The following is a 22,745-nucleotide window of genomic DNA, read 5'->3' on the forward strand; positions in this document are numbered from 1 at the left end:
TAATAACTAACTAAATGAATATTTTAAAAATGAAATGCTTTCATAAATATTAGTAATAAGTGGCCTAAAATATAACGGAGGAAAAGATCCCACTCACAATATTCCTGTAAATATAAAATATCTAAGAACAAGAAACCTAAGAGAGCTTCTGCATAAGACATTTTTCAAAACTTAAATAGAATATATGCCATGTTCCTAGGTAGAAAAAATGTCAAATATACTAAAGATGTTAATTATCCCTAAAGCAATCTGCAAACTCATTGAAAATCCAATCATATCCCCATAGGATTTTTGAAAAGATTGACAAATTAATTCTAAAATACAATTGAAAGAATAAATGAGAGAGGATGACTAAGAAAAATCAGAAATAAATGAAAAATGAAATATATATTCTATAAACTATTAAATTCAATTTGATACACTCAGAGTTTCAGGCTAGGTGATAGCTCAGTCTGTTAGAGTACCAATGTACATGCCTGAGGCCCTCAGAGGCTACGAATTCAATTCCTGGCACCACTTTATGCCAGAGATTAGTAGTGCTCTGTTCTCTCTTCCTCCTCTCTCATTTTCTCTCTCTCATAATGAATAAACGAAAAAAAAAACTTTAAAAATGGAATGCTAAATCACTTGTGTAATTCTTCAATAAATACTACTGCAATGTAGTAAATATGTAAAAATGTAAAAAAATATTTGTATAATCTTGGAGTGGGAAAGATCTTTAAGTATAATACAAAATCTAGAATTCTTGGAATATTGATAACTTTGACAAGAAAAATACTTAATGTTTTAGTTTGACAAAGGACCATACATGAACTAATTTGAAAGAGAAATGGCAAAGTAGGAAACTCTTTACAGTGATATTGACAGGATTACAATTCTCAATATACGCTTATGTAAGAAAAAAAATGAACAAAAGATGGAATAGAAATTCACGTGGGGGAGTCAGACAGTAGCACAGTGGGTTAAGCGCAGGTGGTGCAAAGCGCAAGGACTGACGTAAGGATCCCAGTTCGAGCCCCCGGTTCCCCACCTGCAGGGAAGTCGATTCACAGGCAGTGAAGCAGGTCTGCAGGTGTCTATCTTTCTCTCCCCCTCTCTCCATTTCTCTCTGTCCTATCTAACAACGACGACATCAATAACAACTACAACAATTAAACAATAAGGGCAACAAAAGGGAATAAATAAATAAATATTTTTTTAAAAGAAATTCATTTGGATATAGTGACTTTAGTTTAAAATTCCTCTGACAAGAAATGCTTGCACAAGTGAAAGAAATGTATGTACTACATACCTGGAATAATTTGGTTTGTATTACTAATGATACCACATGTGTCAAGTACCTTCTATTTAAAGAATGATTAGTCATGACAATCTAGGGAAGAATTCTATAAACCATTAAAATAATGAGGTAGTTCTAGGAAAACTGAAATGAAGGATATCCCATAAAAATATTCTTTGGTGGCATGACCTTGGGTCCATACTCCCAGAGCGTTAAAGAATAGGAAAGCTATCAAAGGAGGGGATGATAGGGAGTTCTGGTGGTGGGAATTGTGTGGAGTTGTATCCCTCTTATCCTATGGTTTTTGTCAGTGTTTCCTTTTTGTAAATAAAATTAAAAAATTGAAATAAAAAAAAAATTCCTTGGTGGCCTGAACTTAGTAAGAGGTTCATCATCACATATGACACAATAATGCTCTGGTTCTTTCTCCCATCTCCCTCTCCCTCTTCCCCTCCATTTCTCTTTCATGTTAATAAATAAATCTTTTAAAAATGACCCTTGAAAGTTACAAGCTGGCACACAGGGAGATGGCTCATTAGGAAGAGGGCAGGAGAAGGATGAATATGAGATGATCTCACTCAGAGGCAGAAGTTGAAAAACAAGATCAGAAGGGAAATCACTAAACAGAATTTGGTCTGGAGTTGGTGTACTGCACCAAAGTAAAAGACTCTGGGGTGCGTGGGTGGGGGGCTGGGTTCAGGTCCTGGAACATGATGGCAGAGGAGGACGTAGTGGGGGTTGTATTGTTATGTGGGAAACTGAGAAATGTTATGCGCATACAAACAATTGTATTTTACTGTCGACTATACACCATTAATCCCCCAATAAAGAAATTTAAAAAAGGAAGAGGATAGGAATTGCATCCTGGGGGTTGACCTCCCCTCCCCCCATACCATATATGCTGGAGCTGAGCTGTGCTCTGATTTCTCTCTCATTAAATAAATCAATCATTTAAAATAGTTATAAGTTACAAATACTATGTATGGTATGCTATTCTACATACAACTAGTAACTCATTAAAATACACATAGATATAAGTGAAAACATTCTAGCTAAAATAAAGTGGTCATAAAAGACAGATTTTCATAATAGCACTTATTTGATGTACTTGGTCATACTCAGAGAAGCACAGACTATCATGGTACCTTCCAGTGGTAGTGTAGCTGTTGTTCAGTGTATAAACTTTGCAGATAATGTCAGATAATGTCAGATAATGCAGATAATGTCAGATAAAGGCAGAAATGTCATGCCTATTGTTAATAATTTGGCCCTCTAGTATGTACCTATAGTATGCATTGTTAATAATTTGGCCCTATAGTATAGTATAGTTAATAATTTGGCCCTATAGTATGTACGCTATTAGGATAGATTTCCAGGTTTAATATTCTCACCACAATAGAAAATACAAGTATACATAACTTCTTAGCCTACAATTCCATTTCAAGAGATTTATTTAGCTTTCATACATGTGAAAAATGATCTATGTATAAATTTATTCATCATAACATTTTTTGTAATGAAAAATACTGCAAATATCCCTCATTATGACACTGGTTAAATAAGTCATTTCATAAATTGGAATACAACGCAAGCCAGAGAAGTAGAGAGCTAGCACTATTAATAGCACAACAGACTTTCATGACTGAGGTACTGGAGGTCCCAGGTTCAATCCCTGGGACAATGCAACAATGAAAACAAAAAGTCCTTTATGTACTAATTTAGGGTGGTCACTAAGATAGCATGACGCTACCATTTATGTAAAAGAAAAGGGAGAAAATGTGTATATCTGCCTGTTAGTTTGCACATAGGATATCTCCGGGGAGCTAACAGAGAAGTATGTGATATCAACTGTCTTCTGGAAACTACACTGTTGGAGTGTAGCGCTCATGAATTTTTTTTTGTACACTTTTGAAACTATGTGATTCTATGTACTCATCCAGAATCTTAATTAGATAAGAACTGGGGGTGGGGAGATGGAGTATGAAGAACGGCTGACCTTTGGGCTCGGTAGATGTATTTAGAGTTTCCAGTGAGCCGATAGAGTAGCAGGAAGACATAGGCACTGCCAGCTACGCCATGACAAATCCCTGGCCCTTTCTTCAGCAGGCCTTTCTGCCATGTGAGCTCTCCGCACCGGATACACGTATCCAAGTACTGCGGTTTCTTGGAAACCAGATAAGCTTTGGCAAACAGATAGGCAATTCCTGTGAAAACACCAAAGACATCAGAGGTGACTCTTAAAGCTATATACTATACAGCAGAACTTCTCGAGCTGGAAAAGGCTCACAAACCACCTGTATACTGGGAAAATGCCCATTCTAATCAGGCAGGCTGAGGGGGACTGAGGTACTGCATGCCTAACTAGTGTCCTTCTGTGGAACCACAGTTTGAGTAGCAAGGCTACAAAGTCTTCTGCAAGAGTCTTTTGTCACCTGTGAGGTTTTGTTAAAGTTTTTTTTTAATTGTATTGCAGAGATGACCCCTGGAGAAAGAGCAGCAAGTACACAGAACAATAGTTTACAAATGGATTAATGTTGAAAGATGCATACCGAAGTCCTATGCAAATTCAAGCACTATGCAAACCTATTTGGCAAAAAAAAAAAAGTTTTCAATTTTACCCATTCCTCCCTGCAGAAGTTCAGAATCTATAGTGTTAAAGTATTTAAAGCCATATGCCTTTCCTCAAGAACAAAAGTAGGAGTCCTTCCAAAAACAATAATGATCCCAAATGACCTGACCAAGACGTCTGCAGATGTGAAATGAGTCCTCAGCAACTTGATTGTTTCAAGACATGTATGTCTTTAAGACTCCTCAACAAAGACAAGTACACAGGCAAGAACAGAAAGAGAAAAGCAATAGCTATTGATAGAAGCTATTGATTTTCCTCCATGTTCCAGGTGTTTATGTCCAGGGAGGAGATTAGTAACACAAGATCACTCTCTCCTGCATATATTTATTACCTTTCTCTTTCCTATATATACAGTGGGAAGGACTGAACTTTAGAAGGTATCTTCCTTCATCCATCAATGTTATCTCTTTCATTGTCTTTAAGGAGGTTATTTTACAACTCTATAGAGCTAGAAATTGCCTTGTAGAGAATTGACAGTAATGTAACTAATTCCCATCCCCAGAAACTCACAGTCTGGCAGAGGTTGGACTGGCTTCCCTCAGCCTCTGTGCAAGAAGCCAGTTTTGCATCTATTAAGCAAATTTATGCTTGCATTCAAAATGGCCTTGAATGTGTCTATTCTTTGGAATTTTCCTTTGAATCACTTATAACTTTCTGATTCCTTCATCAATGAATGACCTAAATAAAATTGTCAACGTGTATATATTTGTATGAGAGTCATGGTTTTATCCTCTTTTAAAATTATGCTTTAATACTCCCTTATTATCAACACTTACTTAACATTAAACTCTCTCCCTAGCCAGTGCTTCTGTCAGTCACTGACAGGGCTATCTTAGCACTGTCCTCCTTCATTTTTGGGAGAATGTATATTCCTCGAACCAAAGAATGACTTTAAAAGAATTAAGCATATTTAATTATGCTTTCATTCATTCATTGAACCCATTCATCTGAAAATGCTCATTGATTATCTACTGGATGGTTAACCCTAGGCAGGGCAAGCTTCCTGGCCATCTGACAAGGGCTCCATGTTGGGTTAATGCTTTGCCAATGTCATCTTGAAATTCTTTTTTTTTTTTTTTTTGCCTCTAGGGTTATTGCTGGGGCTCAGTGCCTGCACTATGAATCCTCTGCTCTTGGAGGCCATTTTCCCCATTTTGTTGTCCTTGTTGTTATTGCTATTGTTGTCATAGCTGCTGCTGCTCTTGTTGTTGGATAGGACAGAGAGGAGGGGAAGACAGAGTGGGGGAGAGACAGATAAACATCTGCAGACCTGCTTCACCACTTGTGAAGCAACCCCCCTGCAGGTGGAGAACTAGAGGCTTGAACCCAGATCCTTACACTGGGCCTTGTGCTTTGTGCCATGTGCACTTAACCCACTGCACTACCCCAGCCCCCTTAAAATTCTTTTTTTGACTCCAGGGTTATCGCTGGGGCTTGGTGCCTGCACTAGGAATTCACTGCTCCTGGCGGCCATCTTTTTTTCCTTTGTTGTTGTTGCTGTTATTGTTGTTGACAACAGAGAGAAATTGAGAGAAGAGGGGAAAACAGAGAAGGGGAGAGAAAGTGCAAGGACCAGTGCAAGGATTCCGGTTTGAGCCCCCGGCTCCCCACCTGCCAACTTGCTTCACTGCTTGTAAAGCAACCCTCGCCCCCCTGCAGGTGGGGAGCCGGGGTCTCAAACCGGAATCCTTGCACCGGTCCTGCACTTTGCACTATGTGCGCTCAACCCAGTGTGCCATCTTGAAATTCTTAACCACTTTCTAAAAAGTGATCGACATTTTAATTTTGTGTAGGGAACTCTAAATTATGTAGCCAATTCTATCCCTAGGTGATATGAAATAAATGTTAGACATGACTCCTGCACTTCAGGAAGGTATTGCTTATAAAGGGATAGAAAACTATTAATATGTACACCTGGCTGATCTGTAAGGGGATGTGCAGTTCACTATACTACTAGGGGCATGAAATGAATGGTGCTGTCAGTAATACTAGAAAGATCAGGAAGTGGATGTTCCCTGAGGAAGACTCAGGTAAGGCATCAGCTGAAGGTTGGACTTTCCTCAGGACTTTATAGAATGCACAGGAAACTCCAACCGAGGGTGAGCTAGAGAAAGTGCTCTAGGCACTATTATTCAGAGTCAGGACAAATCAGTTACTGAAGGCCAGTACTCCAACCAACAGCATAATGGGCTGGAAGGGCAGACAGTTCACATTAGGGATAGTTTTGAAAGTCCAGCTACGCAGTTTGGACTAGAGCCTCTGAGGATTAGGGAAACAGAGGGTGGGTGTGCTTTCGTAATGGATTGGCTGTTTTTCATTTGTAATGATATAAGTGGTATTATAAATGCAATATTCTACAGTGGCTTCAGGAGAGAAGTGAAAATGAGGAATAGGATAGCTATGCATTGATCCTGTTGGCAGAAAAGATAACAAAGAGGCTAATGAGAAAGAGTGCTCAGAGGACTTGGTGACTGTTTAGATATTAATTGAGCACCTATCAGGCATAATTGGAAATGCTATGGTTTTAGAAAGCTCTGCCTTCATGGGATTTACAACAGAACTGGAGGCCTCACATGTGCAGAATTATGTTATGTGTTCAGAAATAGGTGTTGTGGAAGCACACAGGAGGTTGTGTAACACACCCTGTAAGTAGGAAATCCACTGACCAATGGGAGTGACACCATGGAACTAAGTACTGAATGATAAGTAGGAATTTGCCAGGAGAACAGGAAGCCTCAGTGCCTTGTTGAATATCCTTTACACCAACTCCCAGTAGCTATGAGTGTGCAGCTATCAAAGCTCACTGCTGCCCCTTTCTCAGGGAATTTGCCCTCAGTCAAATCACCATCTATGCTAGGCATCTACCTTCAGCAGATCTGGGCCAAGAGCTGACACAGGGGTACAAAAGAACAGCTGCCCCACCTCTAGACTCATCTCTCCTGGTATAGTCTATGCCCTTGTTAAAGGTTCCCTCCAAATGTGGGTGAAGCTGATCCACAGGTGAGGCAGCTCTGCTTTGGCTTTTCTCCCTTCCCCTAGTCTGCCTTCCCCCACTCTCCCAGGTACCTCCTGAGAGGTAGCTGGGATTCTCTATCAGACTGAGAGCTAGCAGAACAGGACACTCCTCTGGCCAGAACAAGAAGAGCTGCTGAGATAGCTCAGCTCACTGTTTGGCCCCTGGATTCTAGTCACTTCTCTGGATGACTGCTTTAGCCTCCTAAGCCTTCTAAGCCTTAAATACATTCTTCAGGGAGTAGGGCAGTAGCGCAGCGGGTTAAGCACATATGGCACAAAGTGCAAGGACCGGTGTGAGGATCCTGGTTCGAGCCCCTGGCTTCCCACCTGCCGGGGAGTCACTTCACAGGTAGTGAAGCAGGTCTGCCGGTGTCTATCTTTCTCTCCCCCTCTGTCTTCCCCTCCTCTCTCCATTTCTCTCTGTCCTGTCAGACAACAATGACATCAACAATAACAATAATAACAACCACAACAACAATAAAAAATACCAAGGGCAACACAAGAGAAAATTAAAAAATTAAAAAATAAATAAATACATTCTGCAGTAGAGGGAGGGGGCCTTTCTAAGCCCGTAGTTTGACTATGTCACTCCTTTGCTTATACCTACACCCTCAGAAAATGGATCTCTGTTACCCAGATGCCTTAGCATGACATGGAAAATCCTTTGTGATCCATCTCCAGTTCTGTTCTCCTAACTCTTTTCCTCAGTTCTTATACACGAAACTTTTTCACTTCAGTAACTTCAACACCCCTCCTCAACACCACTTATATGTTGTTTACTTCCCTTGGGACCAGATTTCCACCTTTCCTGGCCTAATCAACTGGCCTTAGACATCAGTTCCTCCAGGGAGCTTCCCTTGCACCTTTAGGTAGCTGGTGGCTCCCTATAGAGATGTGAGCACTTACACAGACAGCATCGTGTCACAATCCTCTGTATACATGTCTGCGTCCCTTAGTACAGTGTAAAGGACCCAAAGGTGGGGCCTCCATCTTGTTCATTTTTGCTCCCTTATCTGGGGCTTGGAGTTTGACATCTGGCAAGTGCTCCACCCAAGCACAGGTTGATGCTGAAGTGGAGATGAGAGATATGGTGGAAGAAAAGTTGAGGTGTTCTAATTCCTCCATCTGGCCTTTAACCTCAGGCAGTTTAAGAGGTTTGGATCCCATGGTTATGACCAGACAGAAAGTGCCCCATTTTTCTACAGGACCTTGCCCTCAATATAGAACAACAGTGGTAGAAATTGCTCCACTCTCCAAAAGGAGGCTGGGTCAGCCTTCTCTGCTACTTGAGGAAGACTGGTTCTGAAATGAGTGCAGCTTAGAATGTTCCTAGCTATGACCATTGGAATGTGAGCTCAGACCAACAGGGATCCATAGGTTACACAGGCTCCTATGCTAAATACCAACAGACATGGGCCCTGGGTCAGATCAGTGGGGGTCACAGTTAATGGTATTTACATACTTTCCCTATATTTGGGAGCTACTCTCTGCCTTGATCCAGATTTCTGGTCCTATTCCCAACTCTGACACAATCCTTCCAGACAATATTTTAACCCACCTGAACACTAACTATACGGCCCAAGCAAAATTAGTAAAATCATGGGCCTATCAGAATATATATAAAATAGACTTCCTAGCTTCTTCCAGAATTAAGACCACAAATCTCATCTGTTATACTAAACAAAAATTTATGCTTAAATCTTAATGTTTTTCAGCCACCAAGTCACAGATGGTACCATGAAGTCAACATGACTCCTTGGGCAGACAATTCCACCAATGTGTTCTGGAAACTTACCTCCCCAGAGCCCTACCTGGCTAGGGAAAGATAGAAACAGGCTGGGGGTACGGATCAACTGGTCAACACCCATGTCCATTGGAGAAGCAATTACAAAAGCTAGACCTTCCATCTTCTGCACCCCATGAAGATCTTTGGTTCATACTCCCAGAGGGATTAAAAAAAATGGAGGGAATGGGATACAGAATGCTAGTGGTGGGAATTGTATGACATTGTACCCCTCCTACCCCATAATCCTGTCAATCATTATTAAATCACTAATAATATAAATTTTAATAAAGGGCCCCATTCTGCATCCTGGATCACAGAATGGAGCATGAGGAGCCTTGAAAAACTTCTAAGCCTGTCCCTCCTAACTTTCTAATGAAATTCACAACAAGCCTGTTTAATATGAAAAGAAAAGGGTGTGGGTTTTCTTTGCTCTTTGTGGGAACCATACCATTTTGTCATGGGAACACTGATTATTGAGCATTGATACGAAGCCTGAACAGCAAGACTGTATGCTTTTCTCAAATACAATTAAATAAGTAATTATTACTCAAGAAACATGGGTTGAGGGACTTGATCCTTGATATCATGTGGTCTAGTAGAGCCTTGAGAAAACCAGACTTAGCAAATAGTTCCAACACCATATAGGTTCACTCTGGGATCTGTGATTTCACTGAGGTCCGTCCACATTGGACAGAGAGTGAGAGCACTACAAAGCTTAGTGACAGATGACACCTGCATTGTACAAGCCCTTCTCTGCTCAAAGCCCCCCTATGCTGATGCCTTTGTGAAATGATCTTAAAAATCAGCCACACTTGTGTTTCAGTCAAGGAAATGCACTGTCAGCATTACCATAGTAATGATGTCAATGTCAGCGTTACCTATGTAATGCAACCCAGAGTTTATTTTAGCTACCACATTTGTTTTAAAATTTGTAGATGACTTTTGTCCTGTGTTTCAGAATCATTAAGGTCATGAAGGGGTCATATCTTCTGCTGATATTCTTCAGAATCTGCCTGCTACACTTGATTACATTTAGTGAGGAAAAAACAATCAGCTACACAGAGCATTTATAAATGTGGATGCCTGCAAATTTTTTGAGACATATTCTCCAGGAACGATAAGGATACACAGGATAAAAAAGGGATTAATGGTGATAAAAAGATTGAAACTCATTACTATCTTAATGTGCTCATTTTACAGATGAAGAAACAGAGGCACAGAAGAAACAGTGGTTTTCTCAAGGTTACTTAGCTGGTTAATGCTGGCGCTACAATTAGATTCAGAATCATTAACTGAGTCAAGAACCACGTCTACACTGCATAAATGATAACTAAGGCTGTCACCTGCGGAGGTGGGTTGAAAGAACATCAACAGGAATCAATCACAGGGAGAGATAAAGTATCATTGATGAAGTTGCACATTGTAGATTGTCTCTGGCAGGTTTTAAATTACAGAACCACTCTGCTACCCCAAACCATCTGTGTTGCTCATCTATCTACTCTCAAAAATATTCTCCTCAGATGAGAAATTTATTTTTGTAGGTCATCTTCTGTTTCAGAAAAATTGGTGAGTTTAGTATTGCCATCTCTGGAGAACTCTTGATTATCTTTGACCTGCGCTACTTATCAGATTTATAATCACTCTTTGTAATTGATTTAGCATGTATATATATATATTTTTTTTTAAAAAAAGATCAATATTCTTGAGGTGGGAGTGTGGGTTGGCAGCAATAAAGGGCCCCGCTTGGTTCTTAATTCATTAGTGAATTGGCTTATTTTTGGGCAGCACAAAATATTGTGGGCAGTGAATACATGGGTTAAATGATTTTGTTTTGGAATCTGTGCTTCATTTTACCAAGTTACTGAACATGAATGCTATAGGAGGATAAATAAAAATCCCCAAGGTGATGAAGCCTATGCCATACTGTTAGGATACTGGAGTTACAAAGACAGATGGCAGGTGGTGTACATCAAAGACACAATAGCTGCCCTTCAACATACCCACATCAATTAACTGATCCAGCCACTCATTTTAGTAGACTATCTTCCCACTCTCTTCAGGGCCTTTACTAGTACATTGAGCCCTTTTAAAATATTCTGTGTTTAACTTGGGAAGTTGCCAGAATTAAGGATCTTGGAGTGCTTGAAGGACATAGAATGCCACTGAAAATGATTAAAGGGACTGGGAAACAGTAGGCTTGAGTATAACATGGAGAGAATTCATTTTTAAGATGATAAATAACTGTTGTTTTCCTCAAAAATTTCAAAGCTAGAAGAAAAAGGCCCAAATTATTAGTCTGAACATAATGCACAATGCCCTAGTTCTGGTACAAGCATAAACAGGGCCTTTGAAGTCCCTTCCTTAGGTAAATGTGGCAGGCAGGGAAAATAAAGCCAGTTAAGACTCATCAACTCAAAGTGTACCAATGAGGAAAAAGTGAAATTACAGGGGGATTAAAGAATATTAATTAGGTAAGGAATGGAAAGGAAGTAACAAAAGTCAGGCAACAAACTAAAGAGAATTCAAATATATTTTAAAGTTGTGCTCATGGCATTGAAGCACAGCCTTGGAATTTAAATCCTCTCTTAATCCAGACATTGTGTATTATTTTGGTAATTTAAATATCTCTCCTAGTCAGTCAAGCAAAATTATTTGATTTACTTGAATTTAGCTTCTTTTCAATTTCCCCCTTTCTAATTTTTAATTTGCTGTGCACTGAGATTTTACAAAGTGGCGGGGGAGGTTGGGGACCGGGAAGTTTCTAGGCTCATTACAGAGTTCACTGCAAATGGTTTCTCATTTCTCTGAATTTTTTTTTTTTTAGTAAGCAATGATAGAAATCATTTGAAGAATTATAGAATAGTTTATCTCAAACTTTTACATGCATACGAATCACCTAGAGACTAAAATAAATATTCTGGGTTTGAGGAGGTGGTTTGCATGTATGAGGTCCTGGCTTGTCATAGAGCAGAGCTTCCCCCAACCCCTGCCATAGAAATGAAATTATTTTGGGGCCAGGTGGTAGCATACTTGGTTAAGCGCACACACTACAGTGCTCAAGGACCCAGGTTCAAGCCCCTGGTCCCCACCTGCAGGGGGAAAGCTTTATAAGTGGTGAAGCAGAGCTGTAGGTGTCTTTCTCACTCCCTATCTCTCCCTCTCCCCTCTCAGTTTCTCTCTGTCTCTATCCAATAAGAAATAATTAAAAATTAAAAAAAATTAAAAAGAAATCTAAATACAGAATATGATTCAGTGGGTCTGGGCTGGGGCCTGAGACTCTGCATTTCTAACAAGCTCCCAGGTTGCCTGTGCTAATACTAGTTTAGGAACCACATTTTGAATCACCAAGTTTCAGATCTGCACTGTGCAATGCAGCAGGATTGAGATGAAATGTGAGTATAAAATATACACAGAATCTCAGGCTTTATATGGAAAAAATGTAGGTAGAATACTTCATTTTAAAATTTGTTACATCAGGGGCCGGGAGGTGGTACACCTAGTAGATAGCACATGTCATAGTACACAAGGACCCAGGTTCAAGTCCCCAGCCTCCACTGGCAGGAGGAAGCTTCATGAGTGCTGAAGCTGTACTCTAGGTGTCTGTCTATCTCCCTCTCCCTCCATTCCTCCACCTCCCCCTTCCTTCTCAATTTCTCTGTTTCTACCCAAAGTAAATAAGTAGGAAAGAAAATATTTATTAAAATAGGTTGCATCTTGAAAAATTTCAAGTATGTTGGATTATATAGTATAATTGAAATCCATTCCATCTATTTTTCTTTTGTTTTTAATGAGCCCATTAAAATTTAATTTCATGAGGATTACATTTTTACTGGTCAGTGCTAGTTGAAATTATATACAAATAGGTAGAAATCATACACTTTTTAAATGTAGGCTCACTTCTGTATGTCCTTTATAGAGAAAGACTTTCTTGGCTTGCAAAATGCCATCTTGACCTTTTTATCTCTATGGTAATGACACAGGATGAGAAATACTCCCAGTTCTCAGAAAAGGCACCTCCCTTTGGCTAAGCGTGATGAAAAGCTACATTTAGATAACAGTATATATGAGACCTGGGGCGCCGTGGCACCAGTGCACCAGCTCGTTCTCTCTCTCGATGGCCTCTCCCAGCTCAGGTGGCCAGTTGCAGTTCTGTTCCTGCTCCATGAGGAAGTCCACACTCTGCCATACCAGCTCTTGATCTGATGGCTTGAGGTGCTCATGGTAAGAGAGAAGCATCTGGAGAATGGATGACAGACCATGAGCTGCTCCTATTGGACAGAAAAAGCATAATTGGGTCACACAATTGGGAGCAGTGGCTTGACTTAGTGAAAAAAAAAATGACAGAACAAAAAAAAATGCAATGGTCCTTGAAAGTAAACATAGTAGTACAATAAGTAAGTTGCCAAAGAAGTAGGCTTCTAGAGAACATACATTAGAGCATGGCTGGGAAAACTGTGGCCTGCAGTCTATCTGTGGCTCATCACAGGTTTTTGTAAATAAAGTTTTATTGAAACATAGCCATGCTCCTTTTTTCCCCTCACATTATCTATGTCTGTTTTGTGCAGAAATGGCAGAGACGTATTTGTGAAGAGACCACATGATCTGCAGAGCCTAAAATATTTATCTCTGTACAGCAAAAGATTTTAATGATCAACCTGTTTTAGAGAAAATATTTTTTTTAACTTTGTAATCAACAGACGAATTGATTTTGTGAAAATGTATCCATAAATGGTTGACGATGACTTATTCTAGCCACTATAATATATATATTCAATGCATATGATTTAAACAGGTATTATGTGCCAGATCCCCTGAGGATAGATAGTTCAGTGAACTAAAACAGACCAAATTCCTTCTGTTAGACAATAGTTATTAATATTAATTTACTTTATCCTTCATACTTAACACTTGTGTATTGGGCATTATCTAAACCTTAGGAGTATACACACACACACACACACACACACACACACACACACACACACACATATATCTTGGTCTGTAAACTTAAAGACCTTCCCGTTAAGTTCATTGAGAAAGCATGACTTGTAATTAAATCATCAGTGCCATGTGATAAATGCCTCTATCAGAGATGTGTGCCAAGAGCAAAAAAAGAAAACAGAGGAAAGAAAGATGAACATGGCCACAAGAGTGGAGAGGAATTCTGCACAGGTAAATAGTATCACCTGAGCAAAATCTTAAGGAATTTCTAGAATAGGGCACTGGGTTAGTAACGGCCAGAATTGACCCCTGGGAAGTTAACCACAAAGTTAAAGTTAATTTATTCCCTGTAGAATTTTTTTTTTTTACCTATTTTTCATTGGCAGACTCCTGATTGACAGGTGGTACTACAGTCAATATATTCTGAAAGCTTGTTCTTTAAACTCTATGATTTTAAAGATTTCTCTTGGCACTCAGGTAATCAGAATTCTTGACTCCCTAGGAATAGCTGTACAATGATATCCAGTTAGAAATTACACTCTTCTTAAAATTTGGATATGAAAATTGAAGGTATCTTTCTTTCCATGGATTTTAAATTGTGGGGGGAAGGCCTGTTTTTCAAGAGAATATTTATGCACTAGATGAAATCTGGTTTGTACTATATATGTAAATGACTATAATGTTAATTCCTATTTAAAAGAAAAAGAAACCTGAAAAATAAAGAGTGATTCTATTAGGGAATGATAACAAGTACTGCCCATGACTTCATCTACAATCACCACCCTGATGTGTCTATCGCTTTTATCACAGAGACATGCCCAGCCCACAGATAGGCATGGAAGTCCCTCCTCTCAGAGCAGCCTTGGAGCCAGAAAGCAGGGAATTGGTGAATGAATATACCAACTTGCTCACCACCAGGGTAGAATCATTCTGAGTAACGTTCTCTATAGTCTCTGAGAGTTCCCAGTAGAACTAAACTTTAGTTATCCATGCTTACCTGCTATTACATTCTCTATTAACTTCCTCCTCTACCCCATCTCACGTTCTCACTCCCCCATCAATACTTTCTGGGATTGCTTCCCAAACTATTTATACCCATATCTTTGTCTCAAGTTATGATTCTAGGGAGTCTTACACAGGAATTTAAAGGTTCTTTGAGAACATTCTCAGAGAACTGCTAGTCTCCAAGCTCACTATTAAAGCTGCTTGTCAGTCTTTCAGTCATTTGGGTATTCATCACATACACGTTGCTGATAAAAGTCCAGGGATTACACTTAGCCTGCAGGTGGATAGAGCCCACTAAGATGGTTAGATAGGAAAGTCACTAGTTATAGTTTAATGTGATAAGTAACCCAATTTAAGTATGGCAGGGTGGCATGCTATGAACCAATTGTGTTTAAGAGTAATACCTTTTTAAGAGAAGGTGCTTCTCCAGAGAGATAATAGATAATAATAGAGTCATAGACAGTGCTAGGAGATGTTTAGAGGAGACAAATGATCTATAAAGGGCCTTGCAAATCATGCTCAGGAGTGAAAGACCTAAAGGGTTATCAAAAATTTTTTACTTATGTGCTTCATATTTCAAAGGTAGCTGTTGTAGGGGCTTGGTGGTGGCACAAATGGTAGAATACATGCATTTCAGTTTGCAAGGACCAGGGTTTAAGCCCCCAGTTCCCACCTGCAGGGGGGAAGTTTCACAAGTGCTGAAGCAGTGCTGCAGGCCTCTTCTCCCTATCTCTATCTCCTCTTCTTTCTCAATTTCTCTGTCTTTATCTAAATAAACAACCAATAAATATATCAATATATAAAAGTGATTCAGTGGTGTGCTATTAATCTACTACTATGAAATCTTTCTGATGGTACTGGGTGAATCCGGTTTCCCTATACAAAATCATTATCTATAAAGAATTTGAAGCCTGCTCCCAAATTTTCAGCATAGTCAATGAACTCACAATCTAGAATCAGGACTTTAGTCTTTAGTGAGAATAACTGTTTAAATAGCTACATTTCTGTCTGGTTGACTCTAAAGACAAATATGGAGTTGGGATTTATAATCTCTATCAATATTTATTTTGAAATGTACAGTATTTCTAGCTAAAGGAATAGTGATGACCTATGTCAAAAACACAATCTGGTATCAGTGACTCCCTTCAACCTACAGGCCTCTGCCAACATTTTCACTCACCCAAGTATTCAGTTCCATAGTAAGAATACATCAGGGGAAACGGCTTCCTCTTTTTGATGGCATACTGCTTCCCTGAGTCCAGAATTGCCTGGCAAATTGATTTGATCTGTGCTGAGGTCAGCACCTAAGGAGGGAAACCAAGAAGCAGAAGTCAAATTAGGTGAGTTTCTCCTTAGACACTGGATTTCCTTGGTTAAAAATTCCATATGCATAACTCCAGCATTTTGTCTGATATGTAAATAAGCTTAGCCAATGATTTTTTTTTTTCCAACAGTGATTCTCTTTGTGGTTAAGTTTATCTACCCTTTTCAGAAAATGTGCTGTTTTGATGAGAAAAGCACACCTTTATAGCTCTAGTCTTTTGCAAAATGCAAAGACCACCTTACAGCTGTTATATCATTAATCCTTGTCATAGGAACAAGAAATCGCCAAGAAAAGAACAAAGAGTGGCCCTAACCCATCACGCTTAACAAAGCTGTTACTCCTTGGTGAATGGTGCAGTTCTGGCCCAGACAGTGGGCCTTCGATTTGTATCATTTAGACCGTGCTTATAAAGCCACAATTCTTTGACAAGCTATGCGTGACAGACTCACTGTAGCCTTTTGCATCCCCTGAATGAAACTAAAATCCAATAAAGTGCTAAGGCAAAAAAAAAAAAAAATGACTTTTAACATCTAAATGGCTCTGAATGGAGAATGGCTAAAATGCAATGACTTGCAATTTTCCATATTTTAGTCTGTCTAGCCACAGACAGTTTTAGAGTTATAAAGATTCAAATGTCCTTAAGCCTACAAAGCAACGTTAAGTTTATTAGGATTCTGTTCAGGTTTGGGAGGTTTTCTGCCTCCCACTCTTCTTTGGGGAAGATTAGATGCACCCTCTGGCACATTCTCTTTTATCACCATGCCTCTTCCTCTGGAACGGCACTTAGCACCTGGTGTGTTCTGCCTGTCTCCCCGAAATGATCAGTTATATCACAGCAAAGACTATGGCATCTCATCATTTTGCTCCCCTTGGTTCCTAACACAGAAATGGAGGGGGGGAGGCTTTAGTAAATGGTGAGTGAACAATAAGTACCAGGTTTATTGGCAGGAAAAGCAGAGCCTTCTTTCTCTTCCTTCCTACCATAATGATTTCTTAAGCTCCTACTCATATGCCAAGAAATCCTTTCTAAATGCAGAATATGTGACAGTAAACACAAAAGACAAGATCTTGCTCTCAGGAAGCCAACCTTCTAAAAAGGCAGGCCTATGCAGAAAGTACTTGTCAGAAGACGGGGAAAAAAAAAATGTCACCTAAAATTCAGTTTAGGCCTGACTGGATGAATCTGAATTTTAGCCTCTCTTCTAAGATTCACACATGGAATTTTTCTACACGGTGGTAGTTAACAATGGATGCATGAATTCCTTTCAAAATAAAGCACTAATGCTTTCTTAGTCCTAAGTTGCTCTTCTGATACCCAGCATTAGAAGAGTAAAATATGGTTGAGGTTTTGACCTCCTCAAACAGAACATTTAATTTGGAAACATAATTACATAAAGTGGAAGCTGTTCATTAATTAACTCAGTCAATTAGCATTTACTGGTAAGTCCCTATGAAAGGTATTGTGGGGGAAATTCTAGAAAGCCGGACATACTTCTCCTATACAAACTACTACCCAGTGTTGGAAGCTGAAACACAAAGCACTACAATTAAGCATTTCAAGTGTCTGAGTCTAGGGCTAGAAGGAAAAAGCAGTGCTGAATACATAACAGACAACGAAACATGAGCTAGCCTCCTAAGACTGTCTTGGTTTCTCTGTGGTTGGTGATTATGTTGGTGATTTCAACTTAATTTTTTTTTCTTTTTACTGCCTCAATTTTATCACCTGGGCTTAAATCCTCCTTTCTACCTAAAATTCCCAATGATCCAATCTCCCCAAACCCTCCAAACCATTACTTCAGAGTACAGCTGTTGATCTTTGCTTACTTGAACAGCAAATTTCTCCTGAATGAGTAGGAACAAATTTCTCCCACTCTTCATTTATTCGAGTTGCTACCAAAATGGTCTCTGCTGTTAAAAGCATCTTCCTCTTTGCATCCTTATCAGTACCAAATGATCCTGCATTTAGCCTTACTCCATTTGCTATCATTTGTCATCAAGTGTCTTAGCAACCCCTGCATCCCAGCTCTCTCAGAAACTTGTTACGAGCCTGGAAGGGCATGAAATTAGTAGAAATCTAACCTGGTTTCATTCCATTTTTTGCTGGCTTTCCAAGTGAAAGTAGGTCCTATTTCCCAGTACTGGTCCTGCATCCATCCATCTAATAGAGGTAGCTTTGTGGCAGGAAAGGGTCACTAAATTGAGGGGATATGTATTCAGATGAATACCTAAAATTCTCCCTATTTGACTTCTGTGCCAATAAGTGAAAATCAGTTTCATTCCTCAGTTGAACATTTATTCATGTGTGCCCCTGCCGTGTGTGTGTGTGTGTGTGTGTGTGTGTGTGTGTGTGTGTGTATCTGCTTGTTTTTGAATCCCTCCAAACTAACTTAGACTATATGTGGTGCCCTCTTTTTTCCTTTCTATCCCTGCAGACAAACTCAAGCTCAGAACAGAGAATGAGTTTATGAAATATTTCAAAAGCTCCCCAGTCATGCATCATGTCTGGTGGTTTCCTCTTATCTCTCAGAAACACTGTGAAAAACAAAGAGAATGAAGTGCTTGTTCGGCTGGATAAAAACCAGTTTTGCATGCAGTTCTTTATCTCTGGAAACAGACAAGACCTACCCTCGGGTTTATTGATCGGCAAATAAAAAGTGAAAACAGTACTTATTTAAAGTGTGTGGAGGGAAATACTGAGGAAGTGTGTGCGTGTTCCAGCTGGGGGCTGCCCCCCCCCCCAGCCTCCAACAAATAACACAAGAAGGAGAAAGGATGTGAGGGAAGGGGCTTGTTCCTGTTCTCCTGTTTGTCTGCTTTTTTAGACAGCCCTCACTCTCAATACAAAGGAATACATGCCTTAGCATATACACTACCTCTAGGTAGATAGCCTCCTTGCTGCCTCCAACACTGTGACGGGCTCAGGAATGACATTGCCAGTGTGTGTGGGGGGGGGCATGTGTAGGGATGGAAGGGACAGGCCCTCTGCCCATTAGGCCTTTACCAAAACAAACCCATCCCCCCTTCCTTTAGAGCACCTAATGCCTATGCACGTGGTGATATCAGATGGATTCTGCTCTTTAAATAAGCTTAATTTTTTAAATGAAGGCATCACAAAAAATATAGAACAAGTCTGTAGTGGTTGGGTTTAAACAGTTTCATTAGTTTAATTGATTTTTTTCAGTCATTTTCAAATAGAGGGTCACAACAAATGTTGTGAAATATTCCTATTACACCCTGAGTACAAAGGAAAGCTTCAAGTAAAACCCAACCTGTGTTTTTTGACTCTAGCTGAAGGTTGTGCCATGACTGAGCCACCTTCATGAGAAAAGAGTTTTGTTAAGAAAATGGATGAATTGGACCATGCCACAGAAAGTTTGTTTCATTACAGAACCTTTACCATGGCCAGTGTATTGCATACATGCCTCTCTAAAGTGACAGTCTCTGTTAGCTATACATCTATCAACCACTGCCAACATTATCAAACATTATGGGCCAGTATATGACAGCCCATCTTCATGGGTCAGTAAGTCACTCCAATATTATGACAGACACTTATGTAAATACAGTAAGAACCTGGTATTGACTTAAGTGTTTCCTTCTAGAAATTATTTTTCACCTGAATCCTTTGTCCCATCCTTCTGGTAAGGGCATATGCTTGAGAGAAAGAAACAAGTTCCTTGATTCCCAGTGTGCATCAAAGTTAGTTTTGATGCTCGCGGGCAGTATCTTGAGAAGAAAAAAGTCTCTGGAGTTGTTAAAGCCTAGGGATTTTTAATACTTAAGGTTGACCTTAAGAACAATAGACTTCCCTGCCTGCAGGGGGTCACTTCACAAGTGAAGTAGATCTGCAGGTATCTATCTTTCTCTCTCCTTTTTTATCTCCCCTTCTCTCTCAATTTCTCTATATCCTGTCTAAAAAAGAAAAAAACAGAATTGAGGCCAGGCAGTGGCACACCTGGTTAAGCACATACATTACAGTACTCAAAGATCCAGGTTCAAGTCCCTGGTCCCCACCTGCAGGAGAAAGTTTCAAAAGTGGTGAATCAGGGCTGCAGGTGTCTTTGTGTCTCTCTTTGTCTCCTCTCACAATTTCTGTCTCTATCCAATAACAAATTAATAAAAATATTTTTAATTAAAAAAATAAAAGAACAATAGACTTGCAGGCTGTGTAGTGTCAAGATGGAGTTAAAGACCACTCAAGGTGGCAGGAGTGGACCTAGAAAGGAAACCAGGAAGTTAACAGTCAATATGGAGGGGGTCGGGCGGTGGCGCAGTGGGTTAAGCGCACATGGCGCAAAGCGCAGGGAACTGCGTAAGAATCCCAGTTCGAGCCTCCGGCTCCCCACCAGCAGTGGAGTCGCTTCACAGGCCGTGAAGCAGGTATGCAGGTGTCTATCTTTCTCTCCCCCTCTCTCTCTGTCTTCCCCTCCTCTTTCCATTTCTCTCTGTCCTATCCAACAACAAAGCAACGTCAACAATGGCAATAATAACCACAACGAGGCTGCAACAACTAGGGCAACAAAAAAGGGGGAAAAATGGCCTCCAGGAGCGGTGGATTCATGGTGCAGGCACCGAGCACAGCAATAACCCTGGAGGGGGAAAAAAAAAAGTCAGTATGGAGTTCCTGCTTTACTACCTTTACTTCCTGGTTGCCAAGCCTTAGGAAAGATCCTGGGATGTGTGTCCCACTCCCCTCCTGCCTGGCATATGGGAAGATAGTAGCCTCAAAGCTATGTATCCTGTCTCAGGACCTGAGGCCCATAAAAGAGATTCTACCACATGGTGTGTCCCCAGAGAATGTCCAGGACAAGCCTGAGATTCTTGTGGGCACTAGGGCAAGAAAAATTCCATCCCCCAACATAAATATTCTAAAATTTCCAATCCAGATAATGCAAAAAGTCAGGGAAATTTTCTTATCCACAATTGGTTAGACTATTCACTTTTTATGTCTCTATGGGATTGTGGCTTGGTAGGAACCCACTAGATTACAAGGAAGAGCCAAGCCTTCAGAAAAATCTCTGGAGTGGCTGTAGATTTATTTCAGATGATGAGAAGAGAAAAACTCAGGGGAGCTCTTTTGAGAAAGGAGCAGCTTAAAGAGACAAGGTAGGGTTAAGAGAGGCCATTCAAGCAGGAAACAGCTCTTGATAGATAGAAAAATACATATTATGTGCAATACTCCTGCAAGGTACCTTTGAGGGAATAAGTAAATTAACATCTGAACCACTTAGCAAAGCATTCAGCATTTGTCAACATTCTAGAAGTCATACCTCAAAGAGTAAGATGGAAGGAGTAAATATTTAGGGTTTCACAGAGGGAGAGAAACACAAACTGGATTTTGAAGGACAAGTATTTATAGGAAGTAGACAAATCAGAATAAGGGGAAGAGAGGACATTTTAAGCAATGGGATGATGGAGGATCCACTGTTTGGGAGCAGTGCTTCCCAAACTGCAAGGTACATGCAAATCACTTGATGCTCTGGTGAAAATGAAGATTCTCATTCAACCTGGTTGGGATGGAGCCAGGATTCTATATTTCTTCCAAGCTTTCAGGTAATGCTACTGCTTCTGGTCCATGAACATCACCCGAAATAACAAGGGACTATGGGAATAAACAGGCCAGTTGTAGCAGAGGAATCCTCTTGAGACTGCATGAAATGAAAGTTATCAGTGGCATTCAAGGAATCAATAGGGAGTATCAGAGAAAACACTGCGTACCATAATTTCAATGATCAAATTAACCAGAAAAAAAAAAAAAAAGCAGCAACAGTAGGAAATTCTCTCCCACTATGCTGTGTGTAGGAAAAATGTACCCAAATTTGGAAACCCCAGGGAAGAACACTCCCAGCCAAAGCAGCCAGGTTTGTTCTTAATTAGTCTCCAAATGGGGCACATGTGCTGGTGCAGAATGAGCAAGTCCCTTCCATCTGGTTTTTCTGTTTTTCCCTGACCATTATTATGCTGGGTGACAAGGAGTGGGAGGTTGGGTGCTCTAGTTGATGATTATCTCCCAGTCTATAGAGAGATTCAGCAGGGGATTTTAGTTAGGAACAGTTGGTCCCTGTTACCATTGTAAAGTTGTTTCTTTTCCCGTCTCATGCCAAGAAACAAAAGTCAAGAAAACACTAAAAAACCAGTAAAGAAAAGCGGGTTTTACCCCATTCTTGTAGACTGACTCAAAGCTCTAAAGATGTATTACAGGTACCTGGCAACCAGCTTGGAACAAGTATCACTAAATGATTTCACTCTGTTCCCTGTAAAAAAAAGTCGGCTTCTGAGAGCCCAAGCTTCTTTATCTACAAAAAGGGGATCATAATACATGCTCCACCTACTTCTTCAGACTCTTGTGAAAAGCCATTCTCAACGTTTAACTGCACACTGCAATCACTTGAGGAACCATTAAAGCTCCTAATGTCCTAACCAAACCCCAAACCAATTGCATCAGGCTTTCTGCATCTGAGACCAGGGCACCAGTATTTTTAAAAGCTCCTTAGATGACTCCAAAGTACAATCAAGTTTGAGAATCATTGCTGTGAAACACTGAGTGCATGTGAAAGTTTTTAAAAGTAAAGCAATAGCCATGTGATGACGATGATGAAGATGACAAAGAGCTGAGAGGAAGACAAGCAAATGACTTCCCAAGCACAAAATACTCCTACGTTTTATAAAGAAATACTTTTGGCCTGAGTCATGGGGGAGTGGAAGGGAGAGACTCAATGTGCACATGAATGGACATGCTGAGCCAGAGTATAAATGTACTGAACAG

At 40.1% G+C, this 22,745-nt stretch overlaps 1 protein-coding gene across 1 annotated transcript in view; it reads right to left on the reverse strand.

Annotated features, from left to right (window-relative positions):
* The window catches only part of LANCL3 (LanC like family member 3), a 122,944-nt gene that overhangs the window by 7,487 nt on the left and 92,712 nt on the right, over positions 1–22,745 (reverse strand). The window contains exons 2-4 of the mRNA XM_007523212.3: positions 15,836–15,959; positions 12,780–12,977; positions 3,276–3,483 (exon numbers count right to left, since the gene is read on the reverse strand). Of these exons, the coding sequence (XP_007523274.1) occupies positions 3,276–3,483; positions 12,780–12,977; positions 15,836–15,959 (530 nt within the window). The remainder of the gene's footprint in view (positions 1–3,275; positions 3,484–12,779; positions 12,978–15,835; positions 15,960–22,745) is intronic.

This window comes from Erinaceus europaeus, chromosome X (genome assembly GCF_950295315.1).
Source record: "Erinaceus europaeus chromosome X, mEriEur2.1, whole genome shotgun sequence".
In the NCBI taxonomy this organism is placed as follows: Eukaryota; Metazoa; Chordata; class Mammalia; order Eulipotyphla; family Erinaceidae; genus Erinaceus; species Erinaceus europaeus.